Source organism: Chelonia mydas, chromosome 6, assembly GCF_015237465.2.
Source record: "Chelonia mydas isolate rCheMyd1 chromosome 6, rCheMyd1.pri.v2, whole genome shotgun sequence".
In the NCBI taxonomy this organism is placed as follows: Eukaryota; Metazoa; Chordata; order Testudines; family Cheloniidae; genus Chelonia; species Chelonia mydas.
In genome coordinates, this window is record NC_051246.2 from 60,991,953 (window position 1) to 61,010,643 (window position 18,691).

Consider the following 18,691-nt stretch of genomic DNA (forward strand, 5'->3'; position numbering starts at 1 on the left):
AATATGGTGTCAATTTTTTACAATGAGAGTAATTAACCATTGGAACAGTTTACCAAGGGGATGGTGGATTCTCCAACACTGACAATTTTAAAATCAAGATTGGATTTTGTTTTTTTTTTAAAAAGCTCTGCTCTAGGAATTATTTTGGGAAAGTTCTACGGCCTGTGCTATATAGGAGGTCAGCCTAGAATAGATGATCACAACAGTCACTTTTGCCCTTGGAATCTATGAGTTTCAGCCCATAAAAGTGAAAGTGTCAGAATATGATGGTACTGAAAACAAGGGGTTCCAATAGAAACTGGTAAACAACCGCAACTAACTATAGAGGTCTGCGTCTGTAAAAAAGCTCCATAAATGTACAGGGCACTACAAAATATATACAGTTGACCAAAAGAGGACAAAACACCAATTTCAGGGAGCTTACTGCCTAAAGATGCACGAGTGGATACAGTACAGAACAGAATGGCGAGAGATCATTCCATCTGGAATGCTTTGCATAATCTGAAGTTTGCAGGAGGAAAAGAAATGGCAATTTACAAACTAGCCTGAGACAGTGCCAATTTGAGGTGATATCAGAAATTAAAGTGTGAGCCTGGTAGTTGTATCAGTCCATAAGAGGAGAGCAGGGCAAGAGAGTAGATACAAAGCAGCAGCACACGTTACATGGAGTATCTGAAGAGGCATCTGCAGAACACTGCAGCAAATTTAAAAAGGAACATATAGTGAAGCCCTCTTAGCAAGACAGATTGTTAGCTTCCCTGCCAGAAGTGAGCCATCTACCCAACTTGATGTGAGCCTGGAATATGAGAACATCACAGCTGCACTGTACAGGGAGAGCATCCTGCATTTCAGTCCTTTCAGATCTTATTCACGCTGACGTTGTGAAGGTGCTTCTTTTGCCCAGTTTACATATGGTCACGGGAGATGTAGCACTGCCATTAAGGGTTGAGAGATGCCAGGTTCACAGGAGGGAAAAAGTCTTAACTCAAGAAGTGGGGATCTCAGCAACCATCAGCAGGTTTTTGGTACAAGTAGTTACTCTCAAAGAACAGGGAATTCAGAACTTTCCAAGTCATGGTGGGTGGAGCTCTCTATACACCTTACAAGATTCTAGGTAGTTACTCTTTGGGACCTGCTCTATAGGAACAGCCAGTACAGATGATTTGAGAGAAAAGTTTGCTATTTCAGTAAAAATCATCGTGACAAGGCTGCCCTTTCATCTCCTGTTTTCTTTCACATTGTTAATGCAGTGACTGTGCTGACAGAACAGATCAAAAGAGACATCAGACAACAAATTAAGCTGTTGTGCCAACTTGGAGTGCATTACACCTACAGTACGATTATGCTCAGAACCAAGGAAAGCTTGGAATGCCAGCAAGAGAAGTGTTCTGTTTGCTCTGGGTATCTCAGGAAACAGCAGTAGCCAGAATAGTGTGCCCATTCCCAGCCGCCTTCAGTGTTCATCTTCCTCATGGGCTGTATATCGTTTCTCATAGACTTTATTTATTACAATTTCTTATGCCACACACTGGTGTGGGTGGGAGAGGGCTTACAAATCAGTGGGTACTGATTGTCTCCCATCTTGAGACACGGCCAATGTTACATAGGAGAATGGATTTCTGGCTTGTGACTGAGTGAGGTGAACAAGACCAGTTTGCCCAAGGTAGCACTCAGCAGCATAAGAAGAAAGACTATATTTAAAAGGGTGATGGGCAACAGACTTATGCTCAAAGTTTCACCTACTTTAATATATGTAATCTAGAGAGGAGTATTCAAAATTTTCTAATCAATTTACTGTACATCAATACTTCGTTGCTGAGAAAAAATAAGAACACTCACTAGAAGAAAACGCAATAAATGGGCAGTGTTGGCTCTGCTTCGCCACCAAACCAACCTCCCAGTCCACTGCTGACATGGTGACTATCATTAAGGATATGCTTTAGTCACGGAAGTCACAGATTGTGTGACATTAACGGACCTCCGTGACTTCTTCAGCTTCAGCCCCCACCACCGCAGCTGGAGCTGCCAGCAGCAGAGGCTAGGGTGGTCTCCCCCTGCAGCTGCCAGGGCTGTCTCTCTTCCCCCCTTCACGGCCAGAGCTGTCCAGGGCCAGAGCTATTCACAACCCCCACCTGCCCCGTGGGCACAGCTGGGGCCAGAGCTGTCCCCACCATCACTGCCAGAGCTGTCCCCCCTGGCCCCCAGCGCGGTCATCCCACTACCCTCCCCCTAGCAGACACGGCTGAAGCTGACCTTCCCTCCCCAGAGGCTGCGACTGGAGCTTGGGCTGTCAGTTCCCCCAAGCAGTCAGCCCCTCTTCCCCCTGGTTATTTATAGTAAGTCATGGACAAGTTGCGGGCTTCCATAAATTTTTGTTTATTGCCCACGACCTGTCTGCGACTTTTGCTAAAAAAAACTGTGACTAAATCTTAACCTTAACAATCATGGCTCTGCCACAAGGAAAACAAAGAGTAGTGTTCATTTTGGAGTCATTAAAAACAAAGGTGGGAGGAGGGAGAGAAGAAATAAAAGCTTATTAGCAAAATGGAAAAAAAGACAAATCAGTAGGGAATGAGATGCGATTTTACAGTCTTTCCTCTAGCTGTCTATTTGGTGCCCATCTCTGTACTGTCCGAGGCTTCTCGAAAGAGAGAGAGAGAGAGAGAGAGAGAGAGAGAGAGAGAGAGAGAGAGAGAGAGAGTGTGTGTGTGTGTGTGTGTGTCTCATATTATCTCCCACACCCACCCTCAGCATTTAGTAAGACCTGCTGTTGAGATGAATTCTGAAGCCTGGCTTGATTCATGGCATCGTCCCATGAATTCTATGCCTTAAGTGTTAGGATAGCTGCCTATGCATTGGGAAACAGTTGAATGAAGAATGTTTTATCTAACCGCATTTTGTTAATGACGTCCCTCTTCCAGAGTCATCTCTCATGTGAAAGATGGCATCTCCGATAGCACAATACCCCCAGCACCATGACAGGGCACTGGGTTCAGTACTGACACAAAGGAAAGAACACTCCTACAGAATGCCTTATCACTACCTCTGCACCATCTGGATATTCCTTGAAGGTGTCCCATTCAAGTACTAACAAGATCACAGTTCAATGTAATTAGGTTACAGGCCATTCCATGACAGGCAGGTCTGACACCATTAGTAAGGGGAAAACAGCCTGGAGAGGTTTCTCTCCGATACTCCTAATACAACAGCAGCTGAAACAAGGTGTGGTGCCATTCTTATTTTTGCACTTAATGCCTAGAGTTTATGGTGGTGGATGCACTAGAAATACAGAAACACAGCAGAAGAGGAGGTAGGCCTGTCTACATCAAGGCGCACCAGTTCAACTAAACTGATTTAGGTGATGTCTACACTATTACTTCTGTCACAAAACTCATGTCACCTGGGTATAAAAACACACCGTTGAGCGACGTAAGTTACACCAACATAAGCACCCGTGAGGAGAGACCTATGTCGGGGGGGTGAGGGGGGAAGGGGAGGGCTTCTCCCACTGATGTGGCTACCACTGCTCACTGCGGATGGTTTAATTATGTCGATGGGAGAGCTCTCTCCTGTTGGCATAGAGTGGCTACACAGGAGATCTTACAGCAGCACAGTTGCATCAGTACAACTGTGCTGCTGTCAGCTCTCTAATGTAGACATAGTCTTAGGGACACCAGTGTAAGTCTATATGTAGATGCTCTTCTATGGGTTTAAAATTGTCTTTTTGGTTTAGCTTAATCCTGCAAAAAACCCCCCAAAAATTAACTTAAACTGAACCAAGCAACTCAAACCAAAATACAAGTATTTTCACACAAACTTTGATCAATTTCACTAAAACCAGTTGAAAAACACATTTCTAATGAACATGGTGGAGGCTTGCATATAGACAAAGGCAAAGATAAAAACACCAAAACCCTCCGTGGACATGCTTACTTCAATTGAATCCCTCCTCATATTGCTTTAGAGTCTGTCAGGAAATTTATAGGTACAAGTTAACGCAATATAGTGGGCTTCAAGAGATATAAAAGTATGTCCCACAGAGATATGGTTTGCAAGTTAATTTTGGGTAAATTGATGTAACTTGTGTGATTAATCAACACCTTGGCAAAGAAGTGAAAGCGAGGGAAAAGGAACTGTTCAAGGTCACATCAATAGAGCCCTACCAAATTCAAGGCCATGAAAAACGCATCATGGGCCGTGAAATCTGGTCTCCCCACCATGAAATCTGGTCTTTTGTGCGCTTTTACCCTATACTATACAGATTTCACAGGGGAGACCTTAGACCATCCCACACTTTGCTGCACATTAGCCTACTCATGTTTGCCATCCTTGCCTGTCAAGTGCCCTTCTCTTCAAATCTTCCCATTTCATGCTGAGGTGCTTGATGTCCTTCAGAATTGTTCGTTTCCATGTTATTCGCGGTCTTCCTCTTCTTGCGTTTCCTGGCTTCCATTCAAGGGTGGTATTTGGTCAGTTATTTGTGAGGGTGCCTTTTCCAGTAATTTTTCTGACTTCTTCATTCATCTTCCTATCTCCACATGTTATTCCCAATATTCTTCTCAGACATTTCTAATGAAATGCATCCAGCTTTTGCTTATCTTTCTTGGTAAGTTGCCATGTCTCACTGCTATATGTTGTGATGGCGATAACATTTGCTTTGTACACGTTCAGTTTTGTCTTGAGGAAGATGTTTTTGAGTTGCCAGATGTTTTTGAGTCTTCCAAATGCAGAGTTTTCCTTTCAGATTCTCATTTCCTCGGAACTAGTACCATCTTCGCTGATGGTACTTCCAGATACGTAATATAGTCCACCTTCTGCAGTTTCTCTTCTTCCATTTTGATTTCTGTCCCTGTAGTCCCCATTAACATGACTTTACATTTTTTTGCGCAGGGAAGACCAGCGTTTCTCAAATTGGGGATCCTGACCCAACAGGGAGTTGCAGTGGGGTCACAAGGTTATTTTAGGGGCGAGGGTCATGGTATTGCCACCCTTCTGCGCTGCTTTCACAGCGGGGCGGCTGGAGAGCCGTGAGCCGGGCACCCAGCTCTGAAAGCAGCGCCATGCCAGCAGCAGCCCAGAAGTAAGAAATGCAACACCATTCCATGCCACCCTTACTTCTGCGCTGCTGCCTTCAGAGCTAGATGGCCAGAAAGTGGTGGCTGCTGACTGAGGGTTCAGCTCTGCAGGCAGCAACACAGAAGTAAAAGTGGCAATACCATACCATGCCATCTGTACTTCTGTGCTGTTCTGGCAGCAGCTCTGCCTTCAGAGCTGGGCTCCCGGCCAGCAGCTGCCGCTCTCCAGCTGCCCAGCTGTGAAGGCAGCGCCGCCGCCAGGAGCAGCACAGAAGTAAGGGTAGCAGTACCGCAACCTCCCACCCCCTACAATAACCTTGCGATCCCCGCCCCCTGCAACTTCTTTTTGGGTCAGGATCCCTACAATTACAACACTGTGAAATTTCAGATTTAAATGGCTGAAGGCATGAAATTTATGATTTTTAAAATCTTAGGACCGTTAAATTGATCAAAATGGACTGTGAATTTGGTAGGGCCCCACACATCAGGGTTCAGTAACAGACAATCATAACTCAGGAGTTACTGGCTCCCAGTGCTGTTCTCTTTCCTCTGTGCCCCAGTATAAGGTCTCAGGTTTCAAGTGCAGCTCTGGAGTAATTCTGGCCAATGAACCAACAAGAGCAGGGGTTCATGAACCACAGGTTGCAAACCATTGTTGTAAGATGTACAAAGTGCCAGAGATATGTGCAGCGAGTGAGTGGGAAGGAAAGGGAGAACTAAATACCTAAACATTGTAAAATTCAAATAAATGAAGGTAAGCAGGCCTGGAGCCAGGTTCTGGCTAGCCAGAGTGGGGAGCCAGATAGGCACAGCACAGGCTTGCAGCAGGGACCGAGGCTGCAGAGAGACAGAGGATGGGCATGATGGCAACAGAAGACAGAAATATTTGAGTCCAATAATCTGCTAGTTATAAATGATCTCTGAATGGAAGTATCCTAGCAGGGGAGAGGGAGGAGTTTGAAATACTGATGCCTCGAGGAGCAGATGGTTCTGCCTTTCTCTGGGACTCCATAAATTATAAACAAACACCCTACACAAAAATTTAACAGCAGCCTGCTCCAGGGCAACCGGATGAGCCTAGAAGAGTTATTAGTAGCTGAAACACTTTTCAAATGCATTAAAAGCATGTGGAGAAGCCCAGAGGACTTTAAACCAGTAGCAACGTTTCCTCCTCTCTGATCGCAGCTTTATCCTTGTGCCAGGGTCTCTGACTAGGGAGGGAATACTTCTTGTGGTCAACATGGCAGAGACCTGCCCTTGGGCACAGGTCTGCTCCTCAGGTGAAAAAACCTGATTAATACTACAAATTAATCAAATCACTGACATCTGGTACAGTGCTCACAACGCCTGAGAAGACGCTATCTGCTACTCTCCAAAAGATACAATGCCCCTTAGACAAACAAGATTGCATTTAATTACCTTTTTCCATGCAACATTAAGAAGCAACTTTTAGAAATGGGCCTCTCATTTCCAGCAAGGGTGTAACCCTTGAAACACCACCCTATGGATTTCCAGGGGAGGGGCAACAGAGACAGAGAAAAGGAAGCAGTGCAACTCTCCCTCTACGCATGGGACCACAAGCACTCTTATCTCTATATATATACAGTAGCTGCCTTTATTCCTGGGATAAGCTCCACATACTTATCTGTGAAAGAAGGCTCCTTAAAAAAGAATCCATGCCCCTCCCAAGCACCATCAAGTCACTGAAGGCTGCACTCTGCTGCACAGAAATACACTACAACAGCGTTTCTCAATGACCAGTCCGTGGACTGGCGCCGGCCCCTAAGATCTCCCTGACACAGTTTAGGAAGGCAGCAACTGGTCCCTGGTATCAAAAAGGTTGAGAAACACTGATCTACAACTCAGTTGTTTCATGGGTAAGGAGTGGGGGGAGGAGGGGGAGGGGGAGGGGGAGGGGGAGAGAGAGAGAGAGAGAGAGAGAGAAGTAGTCCAGTGATAACGTTTTCATCCTCCATCTCCAGCCAGACAGCTGGATGTGGCTCCCTTTGAGATCCCAAACACCATAAATCCCAAGGGTCATTGGAAGCTATAGTTACAATTCCAACCACGTGTTAGTACGGTATGCAAGAGACCAAGTGCTTACTCCAAACTCTAATGCAGCTGAGTGCTGCCAGAATACCACCCAGTCAGCCCTTCCACTCCATGCAGCTCTCCTGCACTTATGAGAATGTTCACTGATTTGAGGAGATACCCACAGAAACTGATCCACCCAAAGAACCCTAGATGAAGTCAACAAGGTGTACGTGGGCAAAACAGAGTGGTAAGAGCACCCTACATGATTCCAACAAACCTGCTAATTATTTAATGGCTCCAGTTGAAGTGACAATCACATCAGGAAATCCAGTGTGCTTGGACTAGACCTTTGGAAATTCCTAGACATTTTGGTGCTAATGGGGCTCAGTGGGTAGGGGGGACCTGCAAGGAGGTATTAGTTCCCTTCCCAGCTTACCATTGCTGATTTCAGGCAGGTCAAACTTGGTGAAGTCCCACCACTGGAGCCGGTAGGTGGTATTGGCAATGTTGCTGGCTACAGCTGACTGTCCATCTCCAATCACAGCCCCTGGAGGGAAGGAGAAAACAATTAGCAACTGGACATCTTTGCTTTCCCTAACAGATTATCTGAAAATCACAATATAGGAGATGAATCAACAAACATTTTCAGTGCCCAATGCACAAAGGCCTCTGGTTTCCTAAACAAAAGTAACGAAGCAACATTTACAGAAATGGCAACAACTCACAAACCTCTGAGCAGAGGAAATGGAGAAAAAGCCACAACCATCCTTGCATCACATTCTGAGGAAGGAAGATGGTTACCACCAAATATTTACCCAAACACAAAGGAGGTTTCATTTATTCCTACCTACTCTCATCTATTCATTTCAGACTTATCTTAACTTATTGACACCATCACAAGGTGCATGTCATTAACTCCCAAATTTCTATGCAATTTGGAAAGCAGGCAAATGTATGCTAAGAAACAAAAAACTATGGCCTTTAAAATGGCTCTCATCAGAATTAATTTGTCCTATATGAATATCTGCCTTTGTATTCCCCATTCCCACTCTTACTTCCCATCCCTGAAGGGACTGTTTGACTGTAATATCTACCCCTATTAACAGGACATATATTTATGAGAAATCAAAGAGCCAATATTTGAGCTGATCCTGGGGGGAGGGTGTCTCGTCACTCCCGCAAAGGAAAGATCAGAGAGGACAGGACAGAAAGATGGTATGTTCCAAGCAGTCACAGAATGGCAAACACATATGATCCCCTTGTCTTAGTCCATGAGCTTGCCTTCCCTTTGCCTTTCCTATTAATTTTATGTGCCATGTTTGTCTCAGGTAGGTGTAAGCTTTTCTGGGCAGAGAATCTCTCTCTCAAGCCCGATATAAAGTTATGGTGCTATATAAATAGCACAGTGCTCATTATGCTAAAATGCAGGTGAACTTGATGACTAGGCTGGGCAGAATTCAATTTTTTAATATAATTTTCATGCAGGATATCAATGTTTATTCATAAGGGTTTTCTTTAGATTTTTATTCATTTAAAAGTTCACAGTTGAGTGAAATTGGGAGAAGGGGGGATTAACATCACATGTCTAAATATACAGAGTACATATCCTTAAATCAAACTAATAAATTCTCAAGCAGCATTTTTCTTACTTTGTCTATCTGTAAACTTAGATCATCATCAATGGAAATATTTTTTCATTGTGTGGGTATATGGTGACATGGACGTTCATCGACATTTACCAACAAAAATGTAATCCTGCCATGTCTATTACGGACTGACTTATGCGGTTGAGTCACATGTGTGTCCCTCCTGGCCCTTTAAAATGACACCCATGTATACAGTGTTGTAGCCTCACAGAGGTGGTTCTTTGGTAAAGTCACGTTTTATTGGATATGCCTCAGCACTAAGAGAAACTTAGAAAACCACCTCCTATTTCTTAATTCACTCTGATCTCTAGCTGGCACGGGGGAAAGAGGCTCAACATAGCTGTCGGCATAGTTCTCTTCTCTCTGTAGTTCTGTTCTGGCTGGCCATACCTACTGCCACAGAGGCAGCCAGAAACTCATATTCCCCCTTGCTGGAGCTAGGTGCCATTCCCAACTCCAGCAAGCCGTATCAGAAAGCTCAGACAATGCCCCAGAGCATTCGGTTAAGAGAATGCCCTGGAAACTCATACCTAGAAGAGATGTGGCCAGAAAATAAACTTCTAAGCACACTGGTTTGAAACAAAGGAATCACCCTGGCACATCAAAATGGAGTAGCTCAGTGGGATTGCACTCAACTTCTGGGGAGGTGGAGGAGAAGAGAGTCAGTACCCACACAGCAACAATGTATCTGAAGGGTTGGGAATAATCAGATATTTCATATTCCTGCATATACAATGCCACTACCTTCAAATGCAAGCAGGCCTAGTGCTGTGAAGACACAGGCGCACACACAGACAAAAGCCCAAGTTAAAAGAATTTGGTCATGGAAAGGAAGACAAGCCAAATACGAATGAGGGAGAGTGCAGACCCCAGACTTTAAGGGAATTTGTTTAGCTGGAGCATTCTTGGCACTAATGATGAAAACATTAGACTGTTAGTAGCCAAGTTCTCCCAGAAAGTCTGCACAGTATGCTGCAGCAGCCATATTAGACGAGATGAAATTTCTTGGACAATTCAGATTTTGATTTGTGCCAGACAGACCAACTGCCCTGGCAGATGGGTAGAAGTTTGCTAGGCACCAGTTGGCACAATGGCATGCAAGGTGATCAGGCCAAGCTTCCTAGATTCTTTCATTCTCCCTTCGCTCCTCCCTTATCAAATCCTAGCAGAAAGCTCAGGGCAGCAAAATAAAGATGGTCTGAAAACACACTGAGCAATGCTTATGCTCTGTCTACAAATACGAGAGAGGTGAGAACAAGGGCAAAGAGCAAACTCAAGAACAATCCTGACGAACAAAGAGGAAGACACTGAAAAAGGGGCTGCTGGTCTCCTTTATACAGATAAACTGTCCTAGGCCATGGTTTGTGGTTCCAGTGAAAGCTCTGAAAATATGCCCAGGATGAGATTTCTGAGCAGTCAGAGCTATATATTGTGTACTTAGCTACGACAGGCCTCCAGCGACTAACAGCCCTCCACTGTGCTCCCCTTGGCCTCTCTATCTGCCTCTTTCAGACACACTCACAGACTGCTTGGAAAGCAGAATTGGGAACCTTTTCTATCACTGTATAAATGCCTAGTGCTTTCCCTCTATATCCCCCCCAAATGCACAGGGCTCCTCTGAGAACCCTGATGGTAAATGATGTTCAGTATGCTAATAAAACTATCCTGCACCAGAGAGTTAATACCCATCAGCAAGTCCATATCTGGGGAAGGGAACGGGAGACAGATCGGCAAGTTTAAACTCCATACTCCTAGGTCTGTTGTTTTCAAGCCTGCCTTGAGCATGTAACTGCAGCTTCCTCTGGTGCGGCCACTGTGCAAGGAGAGAAGAAAAGGAAACTGAAGTCTCTGTACAAAAGGCACAGTGATGGAACCAGCAGGGTGGGAGAAGTAACAGAAACTATCAGGATTAGGTTACATTACAGTAATTGCCATATAAGACTTGGTCACAAAATGGTTTCTCTTCTACAGAAATACTGCAGATAGTAAAGGAAGCAGACATACCACGCAGGACACCTACTCCTGTAGCAGCCTAGCTGCAGTAAGACATAAGCCGTTCCTGGCTTGTGAGGAGGATCTTTACATGCCCTTTGGCTCCCAAAGAGAAACCTAACAAGCCCCCTAGTAATGCCACAAACAGCAGACTCCCTTCCCAAATCCATGCACCACTTTGTATGAGTAAGTCATCTTCTTAGTGTATGCGCAACATACCTCGAGATGATCAGGATTCACCACCGAAATCGGTTAACTGGTTTGATCATTAGCTTCACTGGCCTGAGCAGTGATGGGGAGCACAACATGAACACTGATGAGTGTGTCCCTGTGAGTGAGTGAGTGAATGAAAGTGGGAGCACACTTCTGTCCACAAAGCCCTGGCTATCAGCTGCACTCTCAACTCCTGGGATAACAAACCTTTCCAGTGTTCTTAACCTTGTACACTTTGCTAGGCCTGGCATACTGTACAGACGCTATTTCCCCCTCAGTAAAAATGGCAACATATCTGTTTGTTGGCTTTATGACACAGTTGTATCCATTGCTACAAACACTGAGCGACAGCAAGCCACTGGCAAATGTTTCCTGAAATTTTCCTCGAGACCTTCTGGTTCTGCCCAGAGCCCTTTCCAAAAGGATAATGGTGTCCATTACCCCTTTGCTCTTTTTGTCCTGGGAGTGCCAGACCCTCTCTCAAGGGGTAAAAAGCAGATCCTTCTCTGTTGTTCCAAGAAAGGGTAAAAGCAGCCCTCTGCCCCTTCACCCGCATGGCAGCCCTCTACACAAACACACACAGAGTCTGGCAGACGCTAACACAATAGATGGGTGTTACCGCCACAGATAGCCTAAACTAGAAAATCTCATCCATAGCAGAGAGGAGTGGGCAAAGGCACCAAACCTAGAAAGGGTCTGCTGTGTATGGATGTCCATGGGCAAAAGGGTTCTGGCCACTTCGGATCCAAAGCGGTTCACCCCACATAATGTCTATTCTGCAATTTACATGCTTTCATTAAGCAATTACCTACATTTACAGTAATTATGTAATTGAGAAGTGTAATTATTAAATTACATCTAGTTACATGTAATCAATGTCATTCAGTTTTGTCTCTCAAATCCAGCCAGAAATTTCACACTTACATGCACCATCCTACAATAAAGACAATTAAGAGAAAGCAAATCTTGGACTCTCAGTAAAAAGGGAGAAGTAGGGGGGAGAATATACTTTCATGTGTGCCCCTCATTACCCAGGGCCCACACAGCACTGCCCCAACTATTTCAGTTGGCCTCTCCAATGGACGAGGAGTCAGAAAGGTGAACAATTTAGGAAGAAAGCTAAAAACCCCTCTCCCATTACTCAGCAGTTTCTGAACAATGAAAATTATCTGGGACTTGCTCTCACTGCTGGCTTTGCCAAACCAGGTACTAACCCAGGAAGGTGCTGCTGTCTCTTAACCTCTGGCGCAGCCTGGAGATACTGAAGGAACATCCACACAGGGATTAAAAAAAATCTGGGGCTGGAAAGGTCAGCTGACTCAGGCTTGCAGAGCGTGGGCTCCAAGCTGAAAAGACTGCTGTGTAAATGTCTGGGCTTGGGCTCAGTCTGGAGCCCAAGTTCTGGGACCCTGCCAGGGTGGAGGGTCTCAGAGCTCAGGCTCCAGCCCAACTGTCTACACAGTAATTTTTAGCCCCACAGCCCAAGTCAGCTGACCTGAGCCAGCTGCGGCCATGATGCGGGTCTTTTTTCCCTGTGTAGATGTACCCTAAGAACACTTCAGCTTCTTTCATAGATTCGAAGGCCAGAAGGGGCTATTGTGATCATCTAGTTTAACATCCCACATAACACAGGCCAGAGAATTTCCCCAAAATAATTCCAAAAGCATAGCTTTAAGAAAACAGCTAGTCTTGATTTAAAAATTGCCAGTGATGGAGAATCCACCACAATCCTGGGTAAATTGTTCCAGTGGTTAATTACCCTCACTGTTAAAAAGTTACACCTTATATCCGGTCTGAATTTGTCTAGCTTCAATGTCCAGCCATTGGCTCATGTTATAATTTTCTCTGCTAGATTAAAAAACTCATTTTCAAATATTTGTTCCCCATGTAGGTACTTATATAGTAATTAAGTCACCTTATCCTCCTTTTTGTTAAGATAAATAGATTGAGCTCCTGGAGTCTATCCTATAAGGCAGGTTTTCTAATCCTTTAATCATTCTCATGGCTCTTCTATGAACCTTCTCAAATTAATCAACATCCTTCTTGAACTGTGGACACCAGAACTGGACACAGCATTCCTGCAGTGATCACACCAGTGCCAAATGCAGAGGTACAATAACCTCTCTTCTCTTAGAGAGACAAGGTGGGGGAGGCAATATCTTTTATTGGACCAACTTCTGTTGGTGAGAGAGACAAGCTATTGATCTTACACAGAGCTCTTCTTCAGGTCCAGGAAACTAACTCATCGTGTCACTGCTAAATACAAGGTGGAACTGTTTAGCATAAGTTGTTAACACATATTTCAAGGGACCATTCAAGGTGAACTCCTACTCATAACTCCCATTTATGCAGTCAAGGATTACATTAGTCCTTCCAACTATAACATCTCACTGGGAGCTCATGTTTAGCTGATTATCCACCATAAGCCCAAAAATCTTTTTCAGAGTCACTGCATCCCAGGATAGAATTCTCCATCCTGTAAGCATGGCCTACATTCTTTGTTCCTAGATGTATATATTTCCATTTAGTTGTATTAAAAACACATAGTTTGTTTGCTCCCAGCTTACCAAGCAATCCAGATCACTCTGTACCAGTGACTTGTACTTCCCCAATTTTTGTGTTACCTGAAAACTATCAGTGATGATTTTATGTCTTCTTCTAGGTCACTGATAAAAATGTTAAATAACAGGCCCAAGAAATGATCCCTAGGGGACCCCACAAGAAACACACCCACTTGATGACAATTCCCTGTTTACAAGTCTTAAGTCTGGATAGAAGCAGATCAATTCTTCCAGGAAACGGTTCTCACCAGTCACTTGACAGATTGTTCTGATTTCTGGAGCCTCCTTTGTTTGGTGGAATCACAAGTGACTGGAGCAGGTACCCAAGAGTCTTGGGCTTGTCATCACCATGAGCAAAACGACCTTTTTCTACAAAGATGTAGATTTCACAATACTGAAATCTGAAATGAAGGGCAATTGAAATGCAGTGAACGTGGGTTTGATTGGCAGCTTTCCTGCGTCTGTCTATCACTGGGTAATAAACACTAGGTGATGGCAGAAATGAAGATAAAGGCTTTCAGCACCCCTCCCCCCCAGTCTCTACCCGCCCCCACTCAGCACATGTCGAGAGAGAGTTATAAAAGAAACACCAGCCTTTTAACAAAGATATGGTTAAAAATTTTCCTTACGTGCCACCTCCTTGTGACAATTAACCACACGTCAGCCTTATCCACTCAGAGGGTCCGATACATCTCAGACAAGTGGAAGAATCAACTGTTCATTTGTGAATCAAGCCATGCAAGCCCAATATCTAAGCACAGAGGGGGGCCCAGGAAGAAACAGCACAGAGCTTGTCTTTAGAGCACTCTGATGTTCCTTCATCGAAGAGCAAGGTACTTGCTCTGTTTCCAGAGACTCACTGGATGAGTTGGTAATATTCTCACCATCTTTATACAGGTATTGCTGCTTAAGTGTCAGAGATGGGGAGCAGCTACGTGCTTCAGAAGCTTTCTCCCTTGCTGTACATCTAACAGAAGCAATAGTTCAAGTTCTTCCAGAGCTTGGCATAAAAAAGTAAATCCGTTATTCAGAACCACAGCTGGCCTATAAGATGCTAGAAACTTAGGGCCACATTTACAAAGGTACTTATGTGCGTAAAGATGCAGACAGATATCTAGTGGGATTTACAAAATCCCTAAGTAGGTTAGGTGCCTGACTCCCATTGAAAAAAGTGCTTAGACACTTTGTCAATCCCAACAGGCATTTATTTGCATCTTTAGGTGCCTAAACACCTGTGAAAATTTGGCCCTTAAGTCTGTGTATTGCTTGTGGACAACGAAACTCTCCTTTGGAGCTGCCCATCAGTTTCTGCGTTTACAACTGGGGCTCAGCACACTACCGACGCTGGGTTCTACACCTCACTAGCCTTGTGTTAGTTCTAGACGTAGCACAGACCAACAGCCAGGTGGTCTGCAACACTGCACGCATCCACCAAAGCTGAGCAGGACAGTGGAGTCTCTCTAACAAGTCCAGACAAAGCAGCTTTCACTGAAAATGGATCGGCCCAATCTGCTGCACACAATGATCTGGAAGTTCCCAGGGAGAGGTATACTTCTCACACAGACAACTCTGACGCAGTTTAATTAAATTCAGTTTCGATATTAACAGTGGCCACAGAAGCCAGGTGAGGCGAGTACACTGAGATCATAATCTGGCTTGTGCAGGAAGCCAAGTGTTTTACAGGATAGCCTTGTTCCTGGGCTCACCGCTGGCCACAGTAAATGGTCAGATGCACCCCAGAATCCCAGTGAGCCTCCTCTGTTCCAGGCTATCAACAGGGCATGGTTCTGAGCTAGCACAGTTGGCTACATACAACATTAGCCCAACGCAGAAAGATACAAGTGCAGACAGCTGCCATTCTTGACATACAGCCAACTAGGGTAATGTTTTCCAGCATACCAGCAAGCGTACAGCAGCAGGCACAATGCATCTCCTGCCAGAGTTCTTACCATTTCAGTAACAATTCCCATGCCCATTCATAAACGTAGGAAGTGGAAAATCTAGTTCCATATATGCTAAGCAGAGAAAGACTTTAGGCTTTGTGCAATGTTAATGAAGAAACACAGGCAGAGTTGAGTGGGCTCTGAAGGGTGGATCTTTTAAGAGACCTGTTTTCTTCCCCATACCTGAGGTGCTCTGGTAAGGAGAGTTGCAATTCCCTAAACAATACTCATTCCTATTACAAAATCTCTTTTCAAAACTGGGGTTTGATTCAGCAGTCAGTGGAGAGAAGCGTAAACCCCAACTACAGACTATGAACATTCTACCATCTTGATAGGACTTCAGAGTTAAGTGCCTAGAGATCTTTATGCGACAGACATTGCAAACGTCACACAGAAAAGGGGAATCTAGCTGCTACAAGCTTCAGAAGATTTAAAAGATCAATTGGTTTGCAAGAAACACAGGTGACAGGGAACAGCTGTCCAGCCCAACGCCTCCATCTCTGATGTTGCCTTGACGGCTCCTTGACATCTTACTTTGAAGACAGGGGAAGGGCTTATTTTTAATGTCAGGTCAGATAATTTGATAAAGAAATGCCTGTGGCACATGTCTCGCTTTGATGGTAGGATGGGTTTCCCTGAGGGACACTTGAAGAGGTTAAGATCCCTTTCAAATGCTTCCCCTCTTGTCAGAGCTATTTGTGCTTCACCTCTATGAAAAAGACACATTCAAGCTGGTAACTGTTCTCCCTAGGAGAGAAAATCCAGATGCCCAGAATCTCTGAGCACATCCTCACTGAAATGCCACTGCTCAGATAGGCCTGCAGAGTGGGAGACAGAGACTCATTTAGGAAAGGGCACTGCAATTTCTAAAACAAACCACAACCGCCTCACGGGACACTGGCATTTAATGCAGAATCCCTCAGATCAGGGCACCACAAGTCTTACATTGCAGGATGGGAAATACCATGCCCCAGCATGTTCTGTACAACCCCCCGCGCCCTCTCCAAGTGCTATCCTATAGAAATCATGGCCAGCCATTCTCATCCTAAACAGAATTAACAGGGAGGAACAAACTGTTCTGTTTCCTCTGGTTCCAGCCCCAAAGTTTCTGAACCCGTGTTACAGACAGAACACACAGCTGTAGTCTCTGATCTCCCAAGAACTCGCTACACCCCCACCACCCGCCTCTTTCCATCCATCTGAGATTCTCAGCACTGAGCAAGAAACCTGATTCAAAAGCTGCTTCTTACTGCTCCCTAGGTACCTGCCAGCCACTGCCCTAGAGAACATGGCATGAGAGAACAGAAAAATACTTGTGCTTTCAGTTGTATTTGTCCCCAGTGAGATCGTATCTCTTCCGTGCTATCCCATCAGAAATGTGGACATACTGGGGAATCTTTTAATCAGGCTTCACCATGTAATAAATTGAGATAAAGAGATGACTATTTGCCAGCAATGAGTTGTTAGGGGACAAAAGAGAGCATGATGGTGGCAGTCATGATTAACGATTAAATTGTATTAATTATTGATGTGTAATTATTTAGCTTGTGTGTATCCACCATCTTAGAAGACAATTAGTTTGAATGGTTTAGACACATTTATTGTGGGGTAACAAATATCAGTGAGTGAAGAGAAGCATCATGTACTTTGCCTGCCCAGGAAGGGGGGCTTTGGGGATTGACTGTGCTGTTTTTGTTCCTCAATTTCTGCTGGGTTAGTGGGGGTGAGGAGGATGTGGCTGGTGCTTGTTTAAAAGTTGCTGGAAATGGCTATTAGGAGCTCCTTGTTTGCAGCTTGAAATCTATCAGCAACAGTCATTTGGGACACTTTTCTCTCAGGAGAAAGGAGGAACAAGTTCCCCAGCAAGAAGGAGGCATTGCCTCCACTTGTACATAGCACTAATGGGGTCATTAAAGTAGTTACCCATGACTAAGTCATTGCCAAGCTACATTTGGGGTTTGGGATTTAGGGAACTTGTTGGAAAATAGAATGTAGGGCTGGAATCTTCCTGACTGGTGGATGCTTCCTGGGATGGCCGTTCCATTTCTATAGATGCTGCTACCTGGGCTCTTTTCTTGGGACACACCTTCACTGAAATTTAGGGTGTAACAGTAGCACAGGTAGGCATACCTATGCTAGCTTTAAACTAGCTGGTGTGTTAACAGCAGCAGTAAAGAAGTGTACCCCAGTGTGGACTACCAACCCACATACAAACCTAGGTCCCTCGCAGGTTTGCAGTCAGGCAGCTAGCTGGTGGTACCGCATCTTCATTTTGTTACCTGTGATAGCTAGATTAAAGCTAGCGTGGGTATACCTACCCACACTGCAATTACTTGTTAAACGGCAGTGTAGATGTACCCTGTGAGACCATTTCTCTCACATTTCTGTGAGGCAGTGATTTGTGCTGGGAATTTGTTTCATGCTGCCATATAATTTAAGTGGTACAGCATGTTCCATTTCATGAGGAAATTGTAGATTTCGGAATCGCTTTGGTGAATGTTTTATGTTAAAAATTGTTTTACCTGCATCTTGTTTCATCGTTTTAAATTGTTTCCGCCTTTTATGAAGACTCACTGCCTTTTTTAGGCTGTTTTTGTTTTCTGTGGATTCTATATGCATCGTTCAGCTTCTATTGTACGAGAATGTCTAGATGGGACCTGACAGGCTTTGTCTCTTTCTAAATTCTATGATTCTGTGTGACAAGAAATCCACTACCTGGCAGTAAGGGGTTCAGATGTAAGAGCCATCAGTGCCTGTCTGATCACGGGAGACAGGGCTCTCCTATATCTCCTGGCTCAAATGTGGGAGATGTATCTGACTTGTAGCTTTCCTCTGTAAGTGTGAGGAGAAGTACAGATCTGGGGAAATACGCGTTCATTTTTAAGTCTGGAAGGCAGTACAGATCCACTGAAATGAACAATGCACACTATATCAGAGACCACTCTCTCCCAGACATCAGACGCTGCAGAAGGGAAATGTTCTTCAGAATGATTATAGCAAGGTGATATGTGGCCTGGCCCTTCAGTGCAGGATGAGGCAGCACAGTGGACTGAACTTTCAAGAATTCTAAGAAACAGATTTTTTTTGCTTAACTTCATTTGAACCCAAACACAAGGGGAAGTTTACAAACCCTCTTTGCAGCTTTCCAGAAACAGGAAGAGACTTTTAAAATCAAAATGCCAAACCCTCCTGCCATAGTTCTCTCCCTGTTTTGTGAAATCCCTGTG

At 44.5% G+C, this 18,691-nt stretch overlaps 1 protein-coding gene across 8 annotated transcripts in view; it reads right to left on the reverse strand.

Annotated features, from left to right (window-relative positions):
* AMBRA1 (autophagy and beclin 1 regulator 1) overlaps nucleotides 1-18,691 on the reverse strand; it is a 194,580-nt gene that overhangs the window by 66,395 nt on the left and 109,494 nt on the right. For all 8 annotated transcript variants that reach the window (XM_043548143.1, XM_043548146.1, XM_037900178.2 and 5 more), the window contains one exon: nucleotides 7,546-7,656. In XM_043548143.1, coding sequence (XP_043404078.1) covers nucleotides 7,546-7,656 — 111 coding nt within the window. The remainder of the gene's footprint in view (nucleotides 1-7,545; nucleotides 7,657-18,691) is intronic.